General features: G+C 42.0%; 1 protein-coding gene across 1 annotated transcript in view; it reads left to right on the top strand.

Moving 5' to 3' along the window:
- The window catches only part of dchs2 (dachsous cadherin-related 2), a 31,317-nt gene extending 7,040 nt beyond the window's left edge, over positions 1 to 24,277 (top strand). Inside the window, exons 4-20 of the mRNA XM_022738081.1 lie at positions 437 to 673; positions 3,365 to 4,393; positions 4,489 to 4,676; positions 5,149 to 5,248; positions 5,350 to 5,507; positions 6,484 to 7,327; positions 7,759 to 7,998; positions 11,449 to 11,586; positions 13,773 to 13,982; positions 14,204 to 15,049; positions 15,138 to 15,251; positions 16,016 to 16,227; positions 16,345 to 16,496; positions 17,432 to 17,562; positions 17,692 to 17,978; positions 18,742 to 18,883; positions 21,669 to 24,277. Coding sequence (XP_022593802.1) covers positions 437 to 673; positions 3,365 to 4,393; positions 4,489 to 4,676; positions 5,149 to 5,248; positions 5,350 to 5,507; positions 6,484 to 7,327; positions 7,759 to 7,998; positions 11,449 to 11,586; positions 13,773 to 13,982; positions 14,204 to 15,049; positions 15,138 to 15,251; positions 16,016 to 16,227; positions 16,345 to 16,496; positions 17,432 to 17,562; positions 17,692 to 17,978; positions 18,742 to 18,883; positions 21,669 to 24,277 — 7,637 coding nt within the window. The remainder of the gene's footprint in view (positions 1 to 436; positions 674 to 3,364; positions 4,394 to 4,488; positions 4,677 to 5,148; positions 5,249 to 5,349; positions 5,508 to 6,483; positions 7,328 to 7,758; positions 7,999 to 11,448; positions 11,587 to 13,772; positions 13,983 to 14,203; positions 15,050 to 15,137; positions 15,252 to 16,015; positions 16,228 to 16,344; positions 16,497 to 17,431; positions 17,563 to 17,691; positions 17,979 to 18,741; positions 18,884 to 21,668) is intronic.
- Positions 24,278 to 24,532: the final 255 nt, after the last annotated feature.

The raw sequence follows: 24,532 nt of genomic DNA, 5'->3' as shown, positions 1-24,532 counted from the left end.
TTTTAACTGGATATTATTTGTGCTCTTTTGGTCCAGAATTGCTGGTCTGTAGTTTATTTTTTTGATAGAGTTTTTTAGCCAGATATTTTTGGTCAGATATTCGTTAAAAGGAAGTTTTAAATTTTAAATTATTTTCATTATAAATGTATCTGGCAAAGGTTTTCTATTTAAAGTCTGTGAAATGCCAGAAATTAGTTAATAATCCCTGGAATAATTTTCCAGCCCAAGATGACGTATTTAAATACCTTGCTTTGTTCAACCAACAATCCAAAACCCAAAATATTCAGTTTACAGTAATAAGAAACTGAAAATCGGCAAATGCTCACATTAAAGGAGCTGGAAGCAACGATCAACCAGTTTTGCTCTAATTTCAATGAGACTTTTAACTGGTTCAATGAGGAAAGCTTAATGACTGAAACTTAACTTGTCACCGTAGGGATGCTCTTCGTGTCCTCCACTCTGACCCACCTGGGCGCAGCCGGCGTGAAGCTCTCGATAACAGCACAGGATGGGGAGGGCTTGACCTCGGTCAGACCCGCAGAGGTCACCATCAATGTCTTACGCAGCGCTCAGGCTCCAGCTGTGTTCCAGAGGTCACGCTACACCTTTACTGTGCCCGAGGATGCACCGCCAGGGACCTCTGTGGGAACGGTGGAGGCCATAAACCCAGCGGGTGAGTGTGTGTTTCCGGGCCATGTCCCGCTTATTTACTTTATTGTACACATCAGGTGATGGATTCATACGAAAACACTGTGGCTTGATGATTCTCAGTTATAAGGAGCATCTTTTGTTGGTGATTTCTAAGAAGGTTTCTCATGAGCATAAATGAAATTACACACTCAGAATTAGGACATTCAACTAAAATGGCAGCCACATTTAACACACACTGTTCTAGATCAAAAGAATTCAATTTTGCACAATCCTGTTTAATTGCAACTTCATGTTACCGTAGACTGAACGATCCGAGTCGGTTCCACACAGCGAGGTATAAATATATTAAACCACAAAAGAGCACTTATATCTGATCTGTCGCCTCATACCCGGCTGAGTTAAAACACCGGGACTGTGAGGGAAAAGATTCTTTTCATATTCTTGATTAAAATGAAACTGGCTTGATGTTTTATGAGGGTCGGGGGGGGGGGGGGGTCGTTTTTTTGGGGGGGGGCTGCTGTTTTATGAGAGGGGGGAAAACAGCAAAGCATGTGTTGTAAATGGCCTCAGTGACCCAGTTGAAAGCAACGTCACTTCTTCTTCATGTCTGTGCACTCAAGCTTCCTCTCGTAGTTAAAAGAAATGTAAGAAATGCTTGTCGGGTGATTCTGAGACTTAGTTTCAGTTGAGTGGGTGTGAAAAAAATGAACACTTAGTCTTGAAATTCATGTAAAAACTCTTGTTGCCACATTGAGAGCAAGTCTTATAGCTGATTTACAAGTAGGAGGAGCCTAAGCAAATGCACAGTATTTTTTTACTTATAATAACACTGACTTTTCTCATGGTCCCAGTTCAATTCAAACTAAATTTTTTTATTTGAAATGAAGTTAACTAAACTGATTTAAAGAGCAAATTTCTCCAGCTCTGGATGTTGCAGGAAAGCAGGCTTTGTCCTGACAGATGATTGTGACAAAAACAATTGAGCGATCATTGTCATTGCTCAAATCTCCTTGCAGACTTGAAGAGGCAAAGAGGAGTGCTGCGGTTTAATCTTTAATCCTCCTTAGCCTCATGAGCAGATGACAGATGATAAAGGGGTCCGAGACGATCGTTCCACATGTTGTGTCGGTGTTCTTACAGGTCAAAGATAATCTTCTCATAAACGTGGAGTGGAGTAGGATTTTTTTTTTTTTTTGTCATTGTTATTATGAAGATATCTATTGTTGTATCAGTATTTAAATTTGTATGATTTTACATGATGTAGTTGTAGGTAAAAGTGAACAACATTTTAAATGTGAAAAGGAAAAACGGGATTCTGAGTGAAGGAGATAAAGCAGATTTTTATTCTTTTTTAATATTTTATCATAAACCATACAGCCTCCTCTCTCTTTGGAGGGATTTCACAGCTCCCATGTTTTCCAGGATTATCCCTTCATAGTCCACTTGTTATGTGCCACTAACCCCACTCAGTCCCCTCAGCGGCTAAACTACTCCACTACACTAGACAGTCATTTAAGGTTATCTAGTCAATTAGCAGATTAACGCTTCAGCTTAAAGTAGAAACAACAGAATTGGGCGTGTTTGACAGGGGGCGGGCGCCGTTAAGCTCTCTGCTTGTTTCTAGAGGTTTGTTGTCACTGTTGAGGTGCCACAAACACTTGGAAGGGATTAACGGGATCTGCTGGCCTGCACTGTAATTACTTAATGTTGCTTTACTGAGTGTGTGAGCTGTGTGTGTTAATGTTCTATACGTACTATGTTTCTCCACCACGTAACTGTAAATTTATAATGAAACATACATCAGAAACACAAAAAATAGAGATAATATGTGGAGAGAGAGTGTAAATAGACTTCATTTTTTTTCCCTTTCATCCCATTTGTTTTCTTTTTTGTCACTTTTTTCTTCACCTTCACGCACATCCTTATGTTCCTGCACACACTCGTATATAGCAATATGTACATACTATAATATATCAACAGAATACTTTCCCAAACCAACTCCCTCTTGTTACTGCATTTACCTTCAACTATGATATTGTCTATTCTCCCTTCTCTGAATCTTAACTTTCAGTGAACTAAATGATACAGTATCTTAATCGTCTTACAGTTCTTAGCCATGCAGGTAGTTTTGGTTTCATTTGTTGTCTGACAGTTTTGAAATATCTGTCTCTGAGATTTTTGCTTCTTCCCTAATACGATAGAGGTGAATTGGATCTAAAGAAATTGCTCATCTCTCAACACCTTACGTTACTCTGAATAAAAAAAACTGTTGACAGTGTGTTCTACGGAAGAAGCTCGCTGTGTGTAGTGTGTGTGTTCACACTGGAAAAGGGAGAATATAAGGTACAGCCTACTCACAAAAGTCAGTATGCATCGTAGATGTATGGATGGATTTGTGCAGTTTAATTGACCATCTGCTGGTGCATTATTATACAACTTCCTGTTAGCATAAATCGGGAAAGTATGTTGATTTCTTGTGCAAAACAGTATATAACACAATAAAGATTAATATGTAGCACACACTGTATTTTGTGTAAAATTAAGATAAAGTAACTGAAATGATACGCTGATGCTGATTTGTCACTTTTCACTGCTGCGAGCACCACGACTGAAGTTAAGTGAGGGAATTTAAAAATGCAGTTTGTATTCTAGGTGAACTAACCCTTTAATGTTTCGTCGTTCATTCATCAATAAAGACTCTTTGTCTTCTCAGACTCTGGGGAATCTGTATCCTACCGAATCTCTTCTGGAGATCCTCAGGGTTTGTTCTCAGTTCATCCGAAGTCCGGCCTGATCAGCAACATCAAACCTCTGGACCACGAGTCGCAGCCGTACGCGCTGCTGGTTCTTCAGTCCTACACTGACACGTCTCCTGTTTACAGCACCACTCAAGTCAACATCACTATCGCTGATATCAATGACAACATTCCTGTCTTCGCCAAACTCAGTGACACCATCACCGTGTCCCAGAACACCCTCCCAGGAACCGTGTTGTTCATCGCTCATGCGCATGACTATGACAGTGGTGCCAACGGGAGGGTGAGCTATTACCTGAGAAGTAGCAGGAATGGTACGTTTGCTGTTGACCCCAACCTCGGGACGGTGACGTTAAACCGCAGTTTACAGGTGGATCGTCAGCAGAGGTACAGCCTGGAAGTCGTGGCTAAAGATGAAGGAGAACTTTCCCTGAGCTCCGTTCTGACTCTCACAGTCAACGTGGACCGCACCACTGCTGAGGACAGCCTGGCCTTTGAGACTTTAGTCTACCAGGTGGAGATAGGCGAGGGATACCGTAAAGATTCGAGGGTCATCCAGGTGAGGGCGCACCGGACCCGCGGAGCTCACATGTTGAACTCAGGACTCACCTACTCCTTGGAGGCGGAAGCCGGGTTCCCTCCTGCTCCGTTTCGGGTTCACCCAAAGACGGGATGGTTGTATCTCTCCCAAAACCTGGACTACGAGACAGAATCCGTGTATCGCTTTCGGGTGTCGGCCACGTCCAGGGAGGCCTCGCTGGCGAACACCACGGTTACAGCCACAGTGATTGTGCTGGTGCTGGACGTCAATGACAACGCTCCAGTGTTCAGCAGTGAGGTCTACTACTTCACCGTATCAGAGGGGTCGTCGCCTCAAGGCCTGGTAGGAACAGTCAGAGCTGTGGATAAGGACTCTGGGAAAAACGCCCAGCTGTCCTACATCCTGCTCTCAGATGGGAAGTTCTTCCGCATCAACGCTAAAACAGGTAAAAACATTCACGTTAGTGACATGATCTTGATGTCATCTTGTGCTTTACTGTGCAGTTTTGCACCTTACTCTGTCTTCTCTGCGCCCATCCAGGGGAAATCATCAACTGGGTGGCACTGGACCGGGAGCAGCACAGCCAGCACAGTCTGAAGGTGATGGTTACAGATCAGGGTCACCCTCGTCTCAACGCCACCGCCGGCGTTCAGATCCTGGTCACGGACATCAATGACAACGCTCCGCAGTTTACACACCTGCCTGCCAGCAAAGAGCTGAATGTGCAGGTAAGAATGAATCCTGCTGGGGCGTCTGGTGGTCGAGAACATCAAGATGTAAATTGTCATGGGTTGTCCCCTGCTGATGAGTCGGGATACACCAGTGTCCCATTTACCAGCATCAACTCACATCAACACTTCAGCTGCTTCTGTCTCATAACATAATTTTACATGACTCACTGCAACGTTACGTGGCCGACGTGTATGCACACTCATGCAGAGCGTTGACACTAACATTTTCCATTAGATGAGATGATTTCTGAGGTTTTCCGAAGTCTTTCTTCTGGTCTGAATCTGTGGCAATAATGATATGACACAGACCAACTAGAAAAAATACACCAGCACAGAAAGGCAGGGAGGACGTCAGACTCAGATAACAAACCCACAGATATGAATCTTTAAAGTGAGCAGTGTGGTTGATGAGTAGTGATTGAGACTAGATGTTATTTATACACTTTACATATTTTTCTTTTTACTGCAGATTTGGGCCGGGCTGCCAACAGGATCCTTGGTGACAAACATGTTTGCCAAAGATCTGGATGCGGGAGAAAATGGAACGGTTACCTTCTCATTGGTCACAGGTGAGTCGAGAGTGGTACCTGTGCAGTATGCACATTTACTGCCGTGTGCCATTTATCATTAAGGTCCTGAATACTTCTCTTTCCAGCTGATTTTGATGAAGACGATGATCTTGGACACTTTGAGATTGACAGTAAAAGTGGAGACATCAGAACAACAGAGCTGTTCAGCCAGGAGGTTGAACCGTACTACACCCTGAAAGTAACTGCCAGGGACAGCGGAGTCACACCTCGGGAGGACACAGCAGTCATTCATGTACAGGTATTGTTGTTCCTCCCATTCATACTGTGGTTTCTGGTATTCATTTAAAGCTGTATCTGATACAAAGTCAGTTTCAAATCTGATGAATGATGCTATGATTATTGGATATTGAAATTGCCGACAAAATTATTTAAGAGGAGATTTCCAGAGTTTTGTTTAGTTTACAGATCTTTATTTTAAAAACAATGTGGCTTGTGTCTTTCACTACCAGCGATCAACATCTGCATTTTCATATATTATATATTAATATATTCAGACTTTCTTATCAAGGTCCCAGAATTTTGAATTGAATTACCTCCCAACAAAACAAGTTAGAACCCCGTATTACTTACTGCTTGTACCTTTTGTTGTGAATACACACCAGGTTCAATTTATTTGTTTTGCAAAGATGGTTTGCAGTTATTTGGCTCATGAGATCTGATCTTTAGTCTTGAGGGGAGAGAAGAAAAGTAGTCCGCACACTAAACAAATGCCCAAAGATTTTAATGACGTGACATTTTGAACGTGTAAGAAAAAAACAAAAACATGCAATATATGTAAACACATTTTAGAAATAACAGCACAACCTACAATTAGGAGATCACATGATATTAAAAAAAACTCTCAAATCTCCATAACGATCCGCTGTGTACACAAAAACACAAATAAACTCTCACCTATGCCTGATGGTCTGGGTGTAATACACGTTTCTACACAATACACACAGAGTAGACTGAATCTGGCACCAGGGGGAGACATTTATTATTTTTTATATATATCAGTGTCCATGAGGTGACACAGTGTTCAGTGTTTTTTCATATGAAGCGCTTTATGGCATTTATTATTTTTATCTCCATCACCTCATCTTTTTAATCCTTCCTAGTCTTTGGACCTGTCATAATTTTGCAATGACTTTTATGATTGTGATAGTGTGAAAATAAACAAGCAAACAGTATTTTAATGTATGCATGTATGTATGTTTGCATTTCATCTGCAGGTCCATGGACTAGAGGCTCCGTACGGCCGCACTGACCACCACATTGTGAGGCGCTTTACAGTGAGAGAGGACACAGAGCCGGCGGCCGTCATCGGCTCTGCCGGTGTTCCAGATAAAGGGAAATTCCACTATTCCATCTCCGAGGGTGACGGGAACGTTCACTTTGGCATCGACGGCTCCTCTGGTGACATCTACATCAACCAGCCGCTGGACTACGAGTCGGCAATGCAGTACTTCCTCATGGTTCGAGCTGAGGATTCTGGCCTCGCTCCCGGAGCCAACGTGTCCGTGCTGGTCAGTGTGATGGTCGAGGACGTAAATGACCACACACCCTGGTTCCCTGATAAACTGGTGACGTTCGGCCTGAGGGAGGACGCTACGGTCGGATCGCTGGCGTTTGCTTTTCATGCCAGGGACGCCGATGGGACCTTTCCTAACAGCGCCCTCCGCTACACTCTGACCTTTGACCCTGAACTCGGTGGGTCATCACCACGCTTCCCCTTTCAGATCAACCCTTACACGGGGAGCCTGACTGTAGCGGCACCGTTAGACCGCGAGACCACCTCCAGCTTCGCCTTCACCGTGACGGCCACCGACCAGGCGAAGAGGCAGGACGAGCGTAAACAGACGTCGGTGACGGCTCAGGTCTTTCTGCTGGATGTGAATGACAACCGGCCGGTGTTTATATCAGCGGATACGGTTCAGGTGATGGAGGACGCTGAGGTGGGGAGTCTGCTGCATCATTTTGTGGCCATAGATGGAGATAAAGGTGTAAATGGACTTGTCTCCTTCATCATCATCGCTGGAAACAAGAATGGGTTCTTCACACTAGAGGAGAAAACAGGTTGGATTTTTATAATCGGTGATGGACTATTTTTTAGTAGAGCTAGACTGATAAATAGGCTGGGCTGATATTAGCATATTGCTGTCTGTATTGGTGTAGATGTCTCATTAAAACTATAACTGTTTATTGTCCTGTCAGTACAGGGATCCGTATTAATACGTTTTTTTAATGTGATATCCTTTAAAAATTCAAATAACAATATCAGATATTAAATTTATAAGTCTCAGATATTTATATTGATTCACTTTGGTCATTTTTAATTAAATGATTTTCATGCTATATAAAAATTTCTCATTGATAAAAGGTTTAAGCTTGATTTTAAATCTTACATTTTTCTCTGTTATCATTCGGAAGTTATTATTTGTGACTAAGCAACAATAAAGGTTAAGTTAAAGTCGTTTTCTAACTCCATCTTCTCTCATCTCCTTCAGGGCTTTTGTTTCTCTCGGCCCCTCTGGACTACGAGACGCAGCGTTTCCACCGTCTGACCGTCCGTGCAGTGGACCACGGCCTGCCCTCGCTGTCCTCCACGCAGACTCTGACAGTGGAGGTGGGGGACGTGAACGACCAGCCGCCCGTCTTCACTCAGAGCATCTACAACGCCAGCGTGGCGGAGAACAGAGACCCCGGAGAACCGGTGGTCAGGGTCTCTGCCACTGATAAGGACTCAGGTAATAATCATCAGCTTTTCTTGTCATCGTTTGAGGTGTTTTGATTATTTTTGATTCATCACTAACTTGTAATTTACTGATTTGTTATCATTGGAGATGATTAGATGAAGTGTTGGTCTCGCGTACTGGCAATCAAGTTCACCCTTATGTGATCGTCCTGCGGAAGTGGAGATGAGGCAGGTTTGTCTCCAAGGTGCTAGATTACAGATCAATGCACTTCAACTTAAGAAGACACATGCAGATATAGAATAGACAAAACACGAACTCATTCAGAAAAAACATCATCATCAATTTGACAATACACAATAACAATACAATACTCACAACACATCAAATACACAAATGTGCTGCAAGTAGCACGGATGACTGTGGAAGTGTCTCCACTCAAAAGTGATGAACCTGGCTGTGACACCCTTGTTGTTCAATGCATTGTGTGTGCATGGATACATTATAAAACATATATAATACGTTACTTATACGTTACATCCATGCAAGTGCGTCCCAGATGGGTTCATCACTTTTTTTTGTGTTCCCTTGGAAACACTTCCACTGTCGTCTGTGCTATTTGGTTGTGCTGTGATTATTTGCAGCAAGTGTTTTTGTCAAATTGATGAAGATGTTTTCTGAATTAGCTTGCGTTTTTGTCTATTAACATGTGCCTTCTTTAGTTGCAGTGCGTTGAGCTCTCAGGGCCACCGTAGCTAGATGGCAGCACCAGCATGCGTCTGTGAGGCCTCACAACCTCAAACCACAGGCTCATCCTACATATAACCAAACTTTTTTTCTTTTATCTGACTCTTGAACCTGATTTAAAAAAAATACTTGGTGGGTTAAATGGTAAAAAGAGGAAATTCCCCTACAACCTTTTCAGAGTTGAGCGCTCTGCCATGTTTTGGTAAAACCCTCAGCGCAGCAGTGAATCAAGGTTATCGTCTGTTTTGTTTCACTCCATTAGCAGTTTCATTCAAACCAATCCCTGCCCTTTTCCTCGTGTGTTGTTCCATTTGTGTCTTTTTTTCATGAGCTACTTTCACTGTACATCTTCGCAAATCTCATTCATCCGACCCCCGTAATCACATTCACAAATCTGCACATCAGCCCTGTTTATTTTAACACGTTGTGCGCGGGGCCTCCTCAATCCCACTTCGCCTTGTCGTGTTGACAGTACGAGTCCTTTTAAATACTGGAGGTGGAGGGCATGTGGCAGGACAGGAGGGGTTTCCATGTTGAACTAACATTCTTGGGGGTGAGAATTGTCCAAGAACAGCAAGCACACAGCTCCTCTGGGAGAATTGAAAGGTCCTGTCTCATGATGATTTCCATAATCCAAGCCATCTGTGCCAATAGGCGCCGTGTTTTCATCTGTCTCCTCAAATCGCCTCGTCTGGCAGCTCAGCCCGCTCTCCCACCAGTCTTATTTGATTATCATTTGTGCCCCCCCCCCCTCCCGGCGCACCCCAAAGATGACCATTGTTTTGTGCCCGTGTTGGCCTCTATATCCAGTTTCCAAGTGTTGGAGTCAGTCAGAAGAGATGTGCAATATTGAGAAGTGTGACAGCTAACCTTTGCATTACTCTGCATGTCCTGAATTTCACTCCGCGGATCAAAGGTTCATGAGTTTAGAAGGATTCGTGTTTTTAAGAATAGCTGTTCTGTCTTTGGGGTCACAAGGACACAGATGCAGTTTTTTTCTTCATAGAGAACTTTTATTGTGAAATTTGATTATCGCATCCTATTAGCTCGTACACATTTACATTAGTACATGCTAATGACAACATATGAAAGATGCACTGCCACTTGAACACATGCAACACATTTCTGAATTAGTTTCACAACTGTTGGCTCAAAAGATCTTCTAAATTGCTCTTTGCGTCCTTAACCGTTCACTCATCACACTTTTAAGACTGATTAAAACACCTTTTCTAATGTTATTGCCCCAGTTACTCAAATTTAAAAAAAAAACAAAAAAACATACTTTCTCACTTAACTCCAAAGAAATACATAGAACATATACAGAACAAGCTTTTAACAGTTTTCATAGGGACTATTTGTTGGGTAGAAAGTAAGACAAGTGAGTAAGTAAAACAATAAGAGCTCTCATTTCGTCTCATATCTATGAACACTGCGTCTGTTCATTGTCCAGTTCAGATAAACAGGGGACAGAGCTCCTTGTCACTTGCTCTTGCAGCCCTGACAATTTCTCTAAAGACCCTCTGATACTGAGATGATGTAAAACGAACATATTGCTCTGTATCAGCTGCTAGACAATGCTAAGCTTTACCACCGCAGCCGGTGCACAGCTAACTTTTTTTTTTTTTTTAATGTGTGGCTGCAAGTAGAACAACGTTAGAGACCCATGAGATCTGTAACCAGCAGCAGGGCATGACGAACACAGAACAGGGCTCAGATAAAGGACGCGTCTCTTGTTAGTTTTGAAAGGTGAGACTTGACGGTGTGTGATTTCTACTTCATGCTGCTGTTTTCAGTTTGACAATCAGATAAGTCTTTTGTGAAAGGGAGGAAGCTGGAAACATGAACTGAGCTGATGAGGTGCTAAACTGAACGTCTGGACTCAAACTAATGCAAGAAAAAAGCACTTGAGCATTATTTGAAAAGTAGGATCTTGTTTTGGACATAAAACAATTTATGGATAAAAATAGATTATTTCTCATATGTATGCATTTGTATTGTGCTGCGTACTGTGTTTTGTATTCTTGTATTATTTATTAATACAAGAATACAACAGTTCTATATATATATATATATATATATATACATGAAATAAGAAATTTGAAAATTAGAAATAAGAAAATTCAGAGCATCCACTCAGTGGCCATTTTATTCCACTCTGTATTCCATCTGTTCTGCCTATAGGCTACTTTTGATGCCTATTATGTCCAATGTTTTGTTTGTCTATTTGACAACGTTATAGAAGTCTTAGTTAAATTATATGTTTTAGCTTTTAGGTTGCAGTTATTGATGTAGTCGTATTAGACAGGAGTCTCTAATACAACACGGCAACAGGGATGAACTACAGATTGAAATATTATCAAAATCATAATATGGCCAAGTGCAAGATCCAAATCGCAGGAGCTGCAATTTTTTTGATAAAGGTAAAATGTCTCAAGACAAACCGTTAAAAATGAATCATGCATTTAGCTATTCATTTTTTATTTATTTATTTTGCATGTCTTTGCTCTTCGGTTAGGTGGCTAAAACAGAGGAGCACCCTGTTTCCCTCACAACAGGTCAATTCTGTTATGTAAACTTGAAAGTATATTTTACTTTACAGTAAGTTACACTTTACAATCTGTCATGTGATCAGCTTTTTTGTTGTTGCTGTCTTTTTGCTGCAGAAGTAAAAAAAAAAAAAAAAAAAAAAAACAGCTAGTGACTACTAGCTAGCTACTGTAACAGCGTTTACATTCACCTTGTGTGTCCACCCCTCAGAGGAGAACGCTGTGGTGTGGTACAGTCTGCTGCCGGGCCCAGGCTACGAGCTCTTCAGCATCAGCCCTTACACCGGTCTGATCACCACCACCTCCTCCTACCTGGACAGAGAGCAGCAGCAACATTACACACTCAGGGGTAAGACACGTGAACCAACACACGCTGGTCTTCACACACACACACATATACACACAAACACACTCACAGTTAAAACCTCTTACACCTGAGAGACACAGAAGTAACAGCAGCAGAATGTGGTAACTCCACAACTCCCACATAAACTTTATTTTAATCTTTATTTAATCAGGATCGCTCAACATCTCTTTTGCAATAAGGCACATCAAAACACAGCCGGTCACACACAAGCAGCATCACAATATTTACTTTGTCTCCCGTGATGAAACTAGAACCTAATGAGTGAAGGGATGTTTAAACTGCTATGCAACAAGATGAGATGTGTCAGATCGGCTTGATTCAGCTCAGCAGGTGAGTGATGGATTGATCGCGTCATATGTTCAGCGCTCAGTAATTAATCAGAGCAACATGTTGCGTTGTCTGAGGGGAAAAGTTTGGAAAGGTTGTGTGAGAAACAGTCCAATCAGTCACAGTCCAGTGCTGATGTCTCAGGGAAAAAAACACTCACAAGCTCGCTGCGTGGCAGGTCAGACACCAGACCAGTTTCAGCTTGAAATGTTTAGTGTTTTTATTGAGGCAGTGTAAGTTTAAAGTCCATGTATTGATCAGCGTATTATCGATGGCTGTGATCAGGTTTTCCTGGGGGACACTTTTTGATGTGGCACGGAGGACACAAGCAACTGTTTGAAAGTCTGTGATTTTGTTCTGGCCACACACTGAAGTCAGATCTTCCAACTGAAGGGCAACAGAAATATTTAATAACGAAAAGAAATAATCAAAAGTTGCTAAAATAAAACATAAAGTTATCGTCTGCTGTCCTTATCAAACATGGACATTTTTCTCTTTCTCTACCCCTCTCTGTTTCTGATTCTCTAACTTCTCTCTTGTCGCGCTTCACAGCCAGTCATAAAGAATTGAAGGTCGGCCTCCTGTATGAACGCAGCATTATTCAGCAGATTGATTAATGTCAGGGAAACAGTAGACCTTTAATGGGCTGAGGTACAGTATATCTAACCTCTGCTGACTGCACTGCTGCACCCTGGGCCTTTTGAAGTGTTTGCCTTCACTCTCTCATGGGCATACGCAGTAATTACATTCAAGCTGTTCAGCAGTGTTTAGTGATAAACTGCTTTCAGATGGTTTATCATAATATTTTTACAGTCGGTAGAATGATGAACAATTAAATTTAATAACAAAATATAATAATAGGAAAGCCTTGAATGTCTTGAAGTCGTGCCAGAATCACACAGGGCTTATTGGGAAATATGTATGAAATATGTGGGGACAATTTTCTCTGGCTGCAGATGAATTTGGAGAGAAATAAAATACAGAGTTCTTTTCAACAAGTATTAAAAGCTGTTGCAGTATACTTTATGTTGACAGATTTTTTTTTTCACTGCTATGAAAAGTCTAATGTGGCTTCAGTCTTTGGTCAGCAGAGTTGGCACCAATCAGACTTACTCATTGCTGCGTTTTGAGACTGATACTGAGCAAAACTGTCTATTTCCATAAACTGTTACATGTATTACTTATGCTTTCATTACATACGGTATATTACAGTTGTAGGAGCTATTATGATATTGGTCTGTGGCTAGCAGCGTGGCTCTCTAGCTGTTGCTCGGCTGATCCATCACTTCCCAGTTGACTTTGAACTAACACGTTCAGCAGGTCAAAGTTTTTTTTTGTACACTATTTTGGTTTATGACCAAATACCGGCAGAACAAAGGACATTCCCATAAGCCTCAGCTCAGCTTTGTGTTCAATGCTAATTAGCAAATGTTAGCATCTTCTGTGCCTAAGTAAAGCTTCACAGAGCTGTTAGATTCATAGTCTTGTTCCTTTCTGTTTGTTTTTAAGTCCAGGAGTTAAATAAAAACCATAGGTGACATTACAGAGGTGTCATTGTGGAAACGCAGATGTAAATATGTGTCTTTGCGATATAATAAGAGCAAAACCAAAAAAAAAACATCAATAGAAACTGTTGTTAGTAACGGAAACCCTGATGTTTGAGCAATAAAACATATAGTTTCCTTGTGATTTGCAGATAACATCTAGATCTAATTTCTAATTTTCAAAACGTTGTGAAGCAGCAGAAAAAAACTATTCAATCAAAAGATTATAGCTTTCTGTGATGTTACGTTGGAGGACAGTGAGTGTACGTGTGAATTCCTTTCGATTCCTGTCCTCAGTCCAAGCTCGTGACAGCAGCACGCGGCCGCTTTCGGGCACGGCCACGGTGCAGTGCACTGTGCTGGATGACAACGACAACCCTCCAGAGTTCATGCAGTCGTCCTTCCAGATCAGCCTGCCAGAAAACCTGCCCCCTGGGGTCGTCTACACTGCTCAGGCCTCAGATCCAGACCACGGAGAAAATGGAACTATACACTACTCCATACTAGGTGAGGAACACAGATAATGCTCTTTATGTCAAGCAACTTGGGTTGTAATTTAGTCATTTTGGCAGTAAAAACATTATACTCACCAAGTTACTAGTTCAGCATAACTAGATTCTGAATCTAGAAAAAATAAGAGTTGTGATAAATTGGAATTATCCTTTAATTTCTATCCACGGTTTGGTCGTCATTATATCTTTGATGGTCTTTAGGTGAGGACTACAGAGGTCGCTTCACCATCAACAGTCACACAGGTGCTGTCAGCACCACGCAGGTCCTTGACCGCGAGGACAGGCAGAATTACACACTCAACATACAGGCCCGTGACTATGGCCCCACCCCGCTCAGCTCCACCACCCAACTCCAGCTGGTGCTGCTGGACCAGAACGATAACATCCCCTCTTTCACCCGTAAAAGCTACCATGCGTCCATCAGTGAGGGCCTACCTGTCGGAGCTGAGGTCCTGCATGTTAACGCCTTTGATCCTGATGAGGGGCCCAACGGGGACATAACCTACTCTCTGACAGAGGACAGCAGCCAGGGGGTTTTCTCTGTGGATGCTTTTACAGGAGTGATCCGCACCACCAGGGCTCTGGACAGAGAGAACAGGGCTCAGTACACCCTCAGAGCCGTGGCTACTGACGGCTGCACTCAGGGACCCCTGAGCTCCATGGCGTCTGTGACCGTACAGGTGGAGGATGTGAACGACAACGTGCCAGTCTGTGACCAGAATCCCATTAATGCATGGGTTTCCATGAGGACTCTGCCAAACCAGATAGTTACCACGGTGATGGCAACAGATGGCGACCAGGGCGAGAACGGGACAATACATTTTACGTTGTCTGATGAAGAAAATCTGTTTGACATCAACACTGAGTCAGGAGAGATTTCACTGAGGAGACGAGTGCGAGCAGGTTTCTCGGGGAGGAAGCTGCAGGTTGTGGTTTCAGACCGAGGACGACCTCCTCTGACCTCCACCTGCCTGGTTTTTATCCACCTGAAGGGAGAACATGAAGGACTCCACTTCACAAACAAAGTGTACAACACCACTGTCAAGGAGAACAGTAGAGCTGGTAGGTTTTACCACCTCTTTTCCTATTGTTTTCACTGGATATCATTAAAAAAAAATGTCATCAACTTTTTCACTTTCTCTTTGTCAAGGCACTTGGATTGCAAAAGTGGAGGCCAGTGACCCAACCAACAGCAGACAAAGGATCACCTTCACCGTATTTAGTGGCAATGAGAATCACATTTTCTCCATTAACCGTCACACAGGTAAAAAAAAAAAACATGAAACTTTGCAAACAAAAACATTGTTTTGTTTTTTTTCCTTTTTCTTGCTGTCCTTCCAAAGTTAAGTTCACTTTGTTATGATTAGCAGATTGTGTTAATTTGCAAGAACACGCTTTCATCAGTTAAGTTATGCTAATTGCACAAATTCTCATGCACTCATCCATTTTATTTTCCACAAAAGTATCCAGAAAATATCTTTTTGATTTCAACCCCTCATCACTGTTTATGTCTGACCAATAAGAGCTTCCAATCCAACCATTTTTGGCTCCATCTCTCTCTGCAAAATGCCCTCTCAACTTATCAGCTTCATCTGGTTGTTTATATACAAGTATTTCCGAAGGAGTTATGATTGTTGCCTTCCTGACTTTATCATGTTCTAACCCAAATCTTTTTCGGATTCATGTCTACATAAGGTAATGAAGTAGACACAGACACAGACACTTAAACACACAATATTATTGTAATGTAGGACTGAATTCTAGGGTTACCACAAAAACTTGAACCTAAAAGTGCTTCTGTCGACACATTTTTTAATGGAAGAAAAGTTATGTTTTCCTTTCCACTATTTTCCCTTCATTTTTCCCTGATCCAGTAAAAAAAAAAGGGCAACTACGAGGCCAAAGAAAAAAGTACAAAATTACTCAAATAGTCATCTTATAATGTGGAATATATTATTGAATATAGTAGATTGTATTATATAAACTTACCATCTGGGCGTTGTTTTCTTGGGTTGACGTTTCGTGCAGGTGAGATCCGGGTGCAGAAGGATAACTCTCTGGACTTTGAGGTGAGTCCTCAGATCCAGCTGGTGGTGCTGGCCGACAACGGACTGCAGACGGCTCACTGCAGGGTCTCCATCACCCTGCAGGACATCAACGACAACGCACCGCTGTTTGAGCACAGCACTTACAGAACAGCTGTCTGGGAGGGGCAAGTGCACAACACCTACATTATGCAGGTACACTCAACATTTAAGCCCGCTTTGACATTACAAACATTAAGCAAGTACCTCATATATTTTATTGTGCTAATTGGTGGTCCAATTAATAATGGCCACCTCCCATATCTTCTATAGGTGTTTGCGTCTGATGCTGACAGCGGGATGAACGGACAGATTGAATACTCCATTGTGTCCGGTAACCATAATGAAGCATTCATCCTGGACTCTGTGCGAGGGATCCTTGCTACCAATGTTTTACTGGACCGTGAGATCACTCCATCTTACAAGTAAACTCACACATTAGATACTATGAAGTAATATTTAAAGCCATTTTAAGAATGACTATTTAGATCAGTTTAATAATGGTTCTACTCATCTTAGCTTCTGTAACAAAGTAGGTTTTCTTTCAGTTGGTTTGTCTGAAGCTGAAACGCGTTACTGTTTTTTTCCATACAGTAAGCTACATGAGTATATAGTACTGTACTTTTTTTGTAAAAATGTAACCAGGATAAAGCAACAATTATTTCATTGGCACATTGTCCAGGGCACACGGGAGCTGTAGTTTGTGAATGGTTACAAAAATAATTGTTGTTTCATCTTCGTTAGGGGAGGAGACTAAATACTTCATTATTAGTTTGAATTAGTTTAAAAGGGAAGTCATCTCCTACTCTGTGTAATCATTGTGGCAGGCCAGTGTGGTACTCTATGGCCGGTCTCACATAGTGATTTGCAAACACTTCTTATGTGCAGATCGCAAACAGAGGCAGCATTAAGAGTAAGAAAAATATTTAAGACCTACAAGGCTCTCATGAGCAGGTGTTAGTGAAATATGTCTAAATAAGCAAATGGAAATGTTGTCAAGCAAACCTGATGCAATGGGCCCCTGAACATAATACAGCAGTTTCATAATGGCTGTGCTTTTCTTTATAAGAGAGACTGACAGATTTGCTGACAACATAAAAAACTAAAATGGAATATTCTCCCGATTCAGCCATAACAGCATAACTTTGGACCACTGTGTAGTTCTTGCTTTTCAAAATGACAAATTGAAAGTATTCAAATTAAATTTGAATCAGTGATTTTGGAATGTAGTTACGTAGTTTTTTTATTATTGAGAACATTATTACTGATAAATTTCAGACCTTGTATAAAACATCAGTACACCATCCAGAACATGCTTTTAATCAAGTGCAATCATTTGTTTACTCCCTTTATATTGAAGGCTGGTTCTGCAGGTAGCAGACAGGGGGAACCCTCCACTCAGCAGCACCACCACCATCAGGGTGCAAGTGGTGGACGTCAATGACAACAGCCCTGCCATTCCCCCCATGGAGCCTGTGCTTATTGCAGAGAGTAAGACCAAACCTCACTGCCCTGCACTCTGAATTCCTTTAATGACAGATATTCATCAGGATCTAAAAAGAAAAACTGTGTTCTCTCTCTATTTGTGCTCCTGTCTTTATATGTTCTGCGTTTCTGCAGATCTGCCAGCAGGTTACATGGTCACCCAGGTGACTGCGAACGATGTGGACCTGAGCTCAACTATCACCTACAGCTTTTCAGACAACAGTAGCACCAACAGTCCCTTTGCCATTGACCGATATACTGGTGTGGTTACTCTAACACGAGCCCTGGACTACGAGGAGCAGACAGATTACACTCTGACAGTTTGGGCATCTGACTCCCTCCACCAGACCTCTGGGGAGCTCAGAGTTCAAGTGCTTGACGTCAATGACAACGCTCCAGTCTTCACCCAGGTCTCCTACCAGGTACAGATGATATATATATCAGTAAAAAGGTAGAAGACCTAGGTACCAACTGGTTGGGGTCAGCGAGCCATGAATAAAATGATATATACATGCCACCATAAAATGCCAAGAGACACAGCTGTCTAACAAGGCATGCATTATTTAGGATTCATAAGATTAGAAATAAATTGTTTATTAATGCTTCATTATAGAGATTAATAAGGATAAGTTTTGGGTTGCCAGGTTGTAAAATGTCCATGTGCCTTCAGCATAACTTGGCCTGTCTTTTTAGGTCACTTTTTCCCGAACACACTTTATGCAACTGTTTTCACAAGCTGCATAGCACTCTTCATGACAAGTAAAGGTGTAAAATTGGTGGCGTGCCCCTTTAATAACAGGTCACAAAGTATATAGTTATAAATTGAAGTAAATCATTGATAAAGGTTTTTTGCATGTCACTAATCCAGCAAGTCAGACGTTTTATATGTTTTTCATGTTGTTCCAGATACTTTGCAGCTCTTTTTCTGAGGGTAAGTGAGCAAGTGTCCATCAGGAGAGTTAAGCTGGAGAAGGTTGTATACCAGCCAAAGAGATTTTTCATACCTGGCAACCCAAAGGCTGTTCTTACAAATACTTATTTATAAAGCATCAATAATTTATTAACTTTCAATAAAGCATCTGTTCCCATTATAAACCCTTAAAGTGTAAAGTATGTCTTATCAGAGACTGGCACCTGAAATGTATCATGCTGTAGATGTGACTGATTATTCCTCATCTCTTTAAGGTGGAGTTGTCAGAGTTGGTCTCAGGAGACACACTGGTTGTGTCAGTGTCTGCCGCTGACAAAGACTCGGGACACAATGGCAAGATCACCTACAGACTGCTTTCATCTCCTTTACAAGGCTTTTACATCCAGCCAGACAATGGTAAGAACATCTTAACTGCTGGAAAAGAAATCCTCCAAAAAGTTCTGATATACGTGTCACTAACAGCAAACCATCTCTCTCTCTCTCTCTTTCTCTCTCTCTCTCTCGCTCTCTCTAAATATATATATATATCTATATATAGTCCTACATTACATTAAGACATTACGAAGTCATATATATATATATAGAAAAGGGCTACATTAAGAAGTCACCAGTGAAAAAAAACGTAAAAAACAAAATGTACCATATTTCTTCTGTAAAAGATATTACTTCAATCTTTACAAGTTTCATGACTTACGACTGTCTGGTGGTCTGATTCTCATATCCATCCCTCTTATTCTCTCCATTAAAATCAGTTTTTCTGGCATAGTTAAAGCAGCACACGCCAAAGAAAAGGGCGCAGAGAAAGCCTCTGCCTTGTTATGAGCAGCTCAGCATACAATATCAGAGGTTGCTGAGAGTTTTCATTGTGCCAGTAGCAGTATATTTCTCCATTGTTTATATTTCTGAAGTATTGGGTAAAGTGCTTCAAAGGAATCATGCCTATCCTATTATCTCCCTTTTAAAAATACCCAAACCCAAGAGAGAAGATAAATCCTACAGAGCTGAAAACCAAACCAGTACCCCCTCAGTACTGGCCAGTCTTTTCCACTCTTGAGTGATTTATGGACTTCTACCATGTTTGAACCCCAAAGTTTAATATCAGAGAAATGTATTTGACGTGTTTTGCGGTGAGGAGCACTAATGGAAAGTGAAATTTGTATCAACGTTGACTAAAGCTCTCTAACTAGAATCCAAAGATTTAATATGGTGCTCTTAGCAGCGCTGTGCCTCTCAGTTTTTCCATGCCCATATGTTTCACAAACAATAAGTGGTGCTGCTTTAGAGCAGAATTAATAAAGTAATCCTGGAGAAAAGTTCAATTGGCAGTGGAGTGGAATAATAAATTGGAGGGACAAACAGTTTATTGTCATCCAAGAGGAAAATTTGCTCTTACGGTCTGCACATGGAATTCATTTAAGAATTGTCATACAGGAAATTATGTTGCATTGTGGTGTCTAATGACAAGGGCAGTTTTGATTTAAATCTCAATATATTGTCATGCAAGCAGACATGTTTTACAGTTCTTATTCTGGAAAGTAACACATCCAGGAACAATCTGCATATTTGTTAAATCATCTGTTAAGTCAATTCAAAGGAGTTTTATAGTTTTACATTGGTGAGACCATGTTTCTCCATCATGTAAGCTGTTTCATTGTAAGATTAAAAAAATGGTATTGAGTGCTCAATGTCTGACTGACTGCAATATAATATTTGGATAAAACTGCAGTAGATTTTAGTAATTGCTTTATATATTATCACCTTGTTAAGTTATTATGGCAAACTTTTTAGCCAAAAGTTGCCTATTTTCACACCCAGCAGACACAGAGAATTAGCATTAGCCTGAGCATTCATTTACTGTCTGAGTTTCTGGCCACCTGATGAATATAAAGCCATCACTCCTTTTAGCTTTTTTTACTCTCCACCAGCTTCTGAGAAAAATACCTGGCTCTTAGCTGCTCCACTGTGTTCACCAGCTGGTCTTGTCTGTCTGCTATTTGGTGCTGGATAGGTAGCTATAGTGATTTTATCAGAGCTTTTTGCTTAGAACACCTGCATGTTGCTGCTAATTAAATTATGTACCAAAAGCAATTAGCTAAACCAAAAAAAACAAAGCAATAAGCTAAAAGGCAGCTAAAAAGTTCCATAGACCTGAAGGGAATAGATTTTGGTGTCAACTGACTGTTCACTAATTCGCTCCCCCAAACAGTGATTGTTCAGTGGGGTCTTAATTATTGGCAGAGGTACATAAAACCAGATTCTCATATATAGCAAGCTGGAAATTTTGGATTTTGTTAGCAGTAAAGACATCTATTGGTGTCAAATTGTATTTGTTGTAGCTAGTTAGCTAATTAAGGTAATGTTGCACACTTGGTTTTAAAAGAAAACCCTGAAAAAAGGGGCCTTTAATATAATCTTAATGGCTGCATGATATTATGCTAAAAGAGGCTAAAGCTACATAACCCAGGAAAAAGTCAGCAATCTCGAAAGATGATGACCGATGTAGAAGACATAGAAATAGAGAAAACACTGTTCCTTTATTGCAGTGTAGGACCATGTAGACCTAGTGTTGTAATATGGCCAGACATAACCCTTGGCTGGTCTTTACTGCTAATCAAATCAACAATTGCTACCTTGCTATATACAACCCCAACCAAGAAAATGCTGGGACGATGTGAAAAATGTGAATAAAAGGCACACACAGTAATTTATAAATTTCCCTTAACTTTTATTTCATGGCAGGGAGTATGAACACAAGATAAATAATGTTTTTTTTTTTTTGTCAACATCATTTGATTTGTAAATAAACATCCATTTTTGCCAAAAAACATTACTTATCTTGTGTTCATACTCCCTGCCATGAAATAAAAGTTGAGGGAAATTTATAAATTACTGTGTGTTCTTTTTATTCATATTTTTCACATCGTCCCAGCATTTTCTTGGTTGGGGTTGTATGAGAACCTTATTTTATGTACCTCTGCCTATAATTAAAGACCCATCATAAGAATTCAGAATGGTAAATGTGCCACAGTTATCACAGTAAACTACATATATGCTATGAACAGAAACCGCAACAGAAACCAAGGGGGGACTGCTTTCACATTACACAGACATTGAATCCATTGCTAATTGATCAGTACAGCTAAAGAAAGCATTTGCTCATGAACACATTTTTATCTTGCAGGATCTGTTTTCACCAACAAGCCCCTAAAGGCCATCACAAACAGCAACCTGATCCATCTTCTGGTTGAGGCACGAGATGGCGGCGATCCCGTACACTCCACTGTCACCTCCATAGACATACTGATTCTAGACACCAACGACCATGCACCTTTATTCCATCAGGATATCTACACCCTCACTGTCCCAGAGGACACCCCTACAGACACCACCCTCCTCACGCTGACTGCAGAGGACCAGGACTGGAGCCCCGAAAATACCCATTTGGACTACGCCATCATCAGGGGAAATGAGAAGAAGCGATTCTGTCTGGAAGTAAAAATGATTGAAGTTGAGAATCAGATGAAGAATTTAGGAAAACTCGTTCTGTGTAACCCTTTAGACCGTGAGACCACAGAGAGCTATACACTGACAGTGAGTGTGTTTGATCGAGGAACACCTCCACTGAACTCCTCTGCTATTGTTATGGTGACTGTGACAGACTGTAATGACAATGCCCCTGTCTTTTCCAGCGCAGAGTACCATGCACATGTGAGCGAAAACAGCCAAATAGGTACCAGGCTGGTCCAGGTCAGTGCTCAAGATCCTGATCTAGGAATCAACGGCCTGTTGCGATATGACATTATCTCTGGGAACAGCAAAGGTCACCTCAAGCTCGACCCTAACTCTGGTCTTTTGGTTGTCAACCACTCCCTTGACTATGAGGAAGACTCAAAATACAGCATCACTATCAGAGCATCTGATGGCGGTGAATCATCTGAAGAACATAAAGTTGCTTTTACAGTTGTCTTCATCACAGTGCTGGATGAAAATGACAACACTCCGTACTTCACGTTTCCCAGCATAAACTGTTCGGTGTTGGAGAACCTCCCGGCATTTACCCACACCTGTTCAGTCCATGCTGTTGACAATGACTTAGGCCACTATGGCCAGGTCACCTACTCAATTCTATCCTCCTGCTTCATGGACTATGGCAGTGGCAGCCCTGAGAGGAAGGAGGCCTTTGCCATTGACCCCCTCACAGGGGACATTCACACCAGACAGACCTTTGATTTCGAACGCGAGAGTGAGTACTGCTTTGTAGTGGAGGCCAGGGACAAAGGTGACAAAGCAGCTACAGTGAGAGTCCAGGTGACCATCAAGGGAGTGGATGAGTTCAGTCCCATCTTCACCCAGAAGCAGTACCACTTCCTCCTTCCAGAAAACGTCGAGCCTGGAGAGACGGTCGGTTATGTGATGGCAATGGACCATGATGGAGGGGTGGATGGGATGGTGGAGTACTCACTAGTGAGCTCATCATCATTTTTCTCAATAAACAAAACAATTGGTGCTCTCTTTGTGTCAGGTCCTGTATTTCGCAGAAGAGGTCATGCCAGTGAGGACATGGTGCAGCTGGTTGTGTCGGCAAGTAGTCCCAGATTGGGTTCCAGGTCTACCACCTGCCTGGTTTTCGTCAATATCTCCAGCTCAGCAGAAGCATTCACCGGGGTTCCCCTTGATGTGCACATGCTCAGTCTTAGCATCTCACTAATTATGTTCCTCCTTATCCTCATCATTTTCGTGGGCATGGTTCTCAGGTACAAGATTAAAGAGGCTGCAATCAAAAAGGCCGCTGCCATTGCCGCAAACTTGAACCATGGCACAGGTTCGTTTGGTAGATCCAACAGCCAAACGCAAAGTGCCATCTCTTTGCACGAGATGAAACGGCCCAGCATCTTGGTGACCAATAGGGACATATCAAAGCCATACAATCAATCAGACTCGAGCGGCCGTGGATCAGCAGAAGGTGAGACAGCTGAGGACCAGGAGATCAAGTGGATTAATCAATACCCCTGCCGTAAAAGAGACGAATCTGTGAAGACCAACCAGACCACAGAGATCCCAGACTCTGCCTTACCTGGAGATACTATCTCCTGCCACTCTATCGATGTAGGGCCGGAGCATATTTTATCAGTCAATAAATGTTTAGTCTCAGGGATGGCCAGTACAGAAAGCCTCCACCACTTCAAAGAGGAGGGAGGAGGTGAAGGGCTACTTCCTGCAATACTCAGGGTGAGAGATTTGGAGGAGAGCATGGGAACAAAAGGGTACGCTCCCCTCTCTGAAGCCCATGGCTCGGCAGATTCTCTCTCCTCACTGTTGTGTCTAGACGAGCAGCTGCAGGGCAGCTACAGCTGGGACTTCCTGTTAGACTGGGAGCCACGCTTCCAGACTCTGGCGTCCGTCTTCACCGATATCGGGATGCTCCCTGACGAGGAGCTCCAAGGCGGCCGTGAGGACTTAGCAGCAGAGTCTAGCTGTCTCATGTACCCACCGCCTCTAATAACAGGAGTGGCTCAGCCTGGCATCAGGACTGTACCGCCACGAAAGCTGGGGCGTGTGCCAAGCCTGAGCAAGAAGCCCTCTTACCGCAAATATGCGTATTCCCCCTTAGCCAGGAACACAGGACTTACCCCTTCAGCCATGACACCAACTTTCTCCCCATCATTGTCTTCTCTCACCATGAGGACCCCCAGTGCCTCACCAGTTGTCTCTGAGACTGGGGTAGGGGGCATCAGACTTGACTCAGGGCCCCTTACTGCAAGCCTGTTGGAGGCAGAAATACAGGTGTAGACAGGAAGTTTATCTGTGACACTCAATTCCATCTTCCATTCACTATCTGAAGGTATTTCCCCTATTATTTTTATGGGACTTTAAGGGACTTTAACTGAACAGTTTGGTTTTAATTTAGGTTTATTAACAACAATTTTTAAAAAAAAATGTAAAATTCATCAGTTTTTTAGGGGTAAAACAATAAAGTTCTGGTCTTATTTCCATCATTGTCCCAGTTTTAGATTCATGGGTCTAGACTCAAGGGGGCGATACCGG

This window comes from Seriola dumerili, unplaced genomic scaffold (genome assembly GCF_002260705.1).
Source record: "Seriola dumerili isolate Sdu_G_001 unplaced genomic scaffold, Sdu_1.0 BDQW01000035.1, whole genome shotgun sequence".
Classification (NCBI taxonomy): domain Eukaryota; kingdom Metazoa; phylum Chordata; class Actinopteri; order Carangiformes; family Carangidae; genus Seriola; species Seriola dumerili.
The sequence above is the reverse complement of the archived record's forward strand: the minus strand, read 5'-3'. Positions and strand labels throughout refer to the sequence as shown.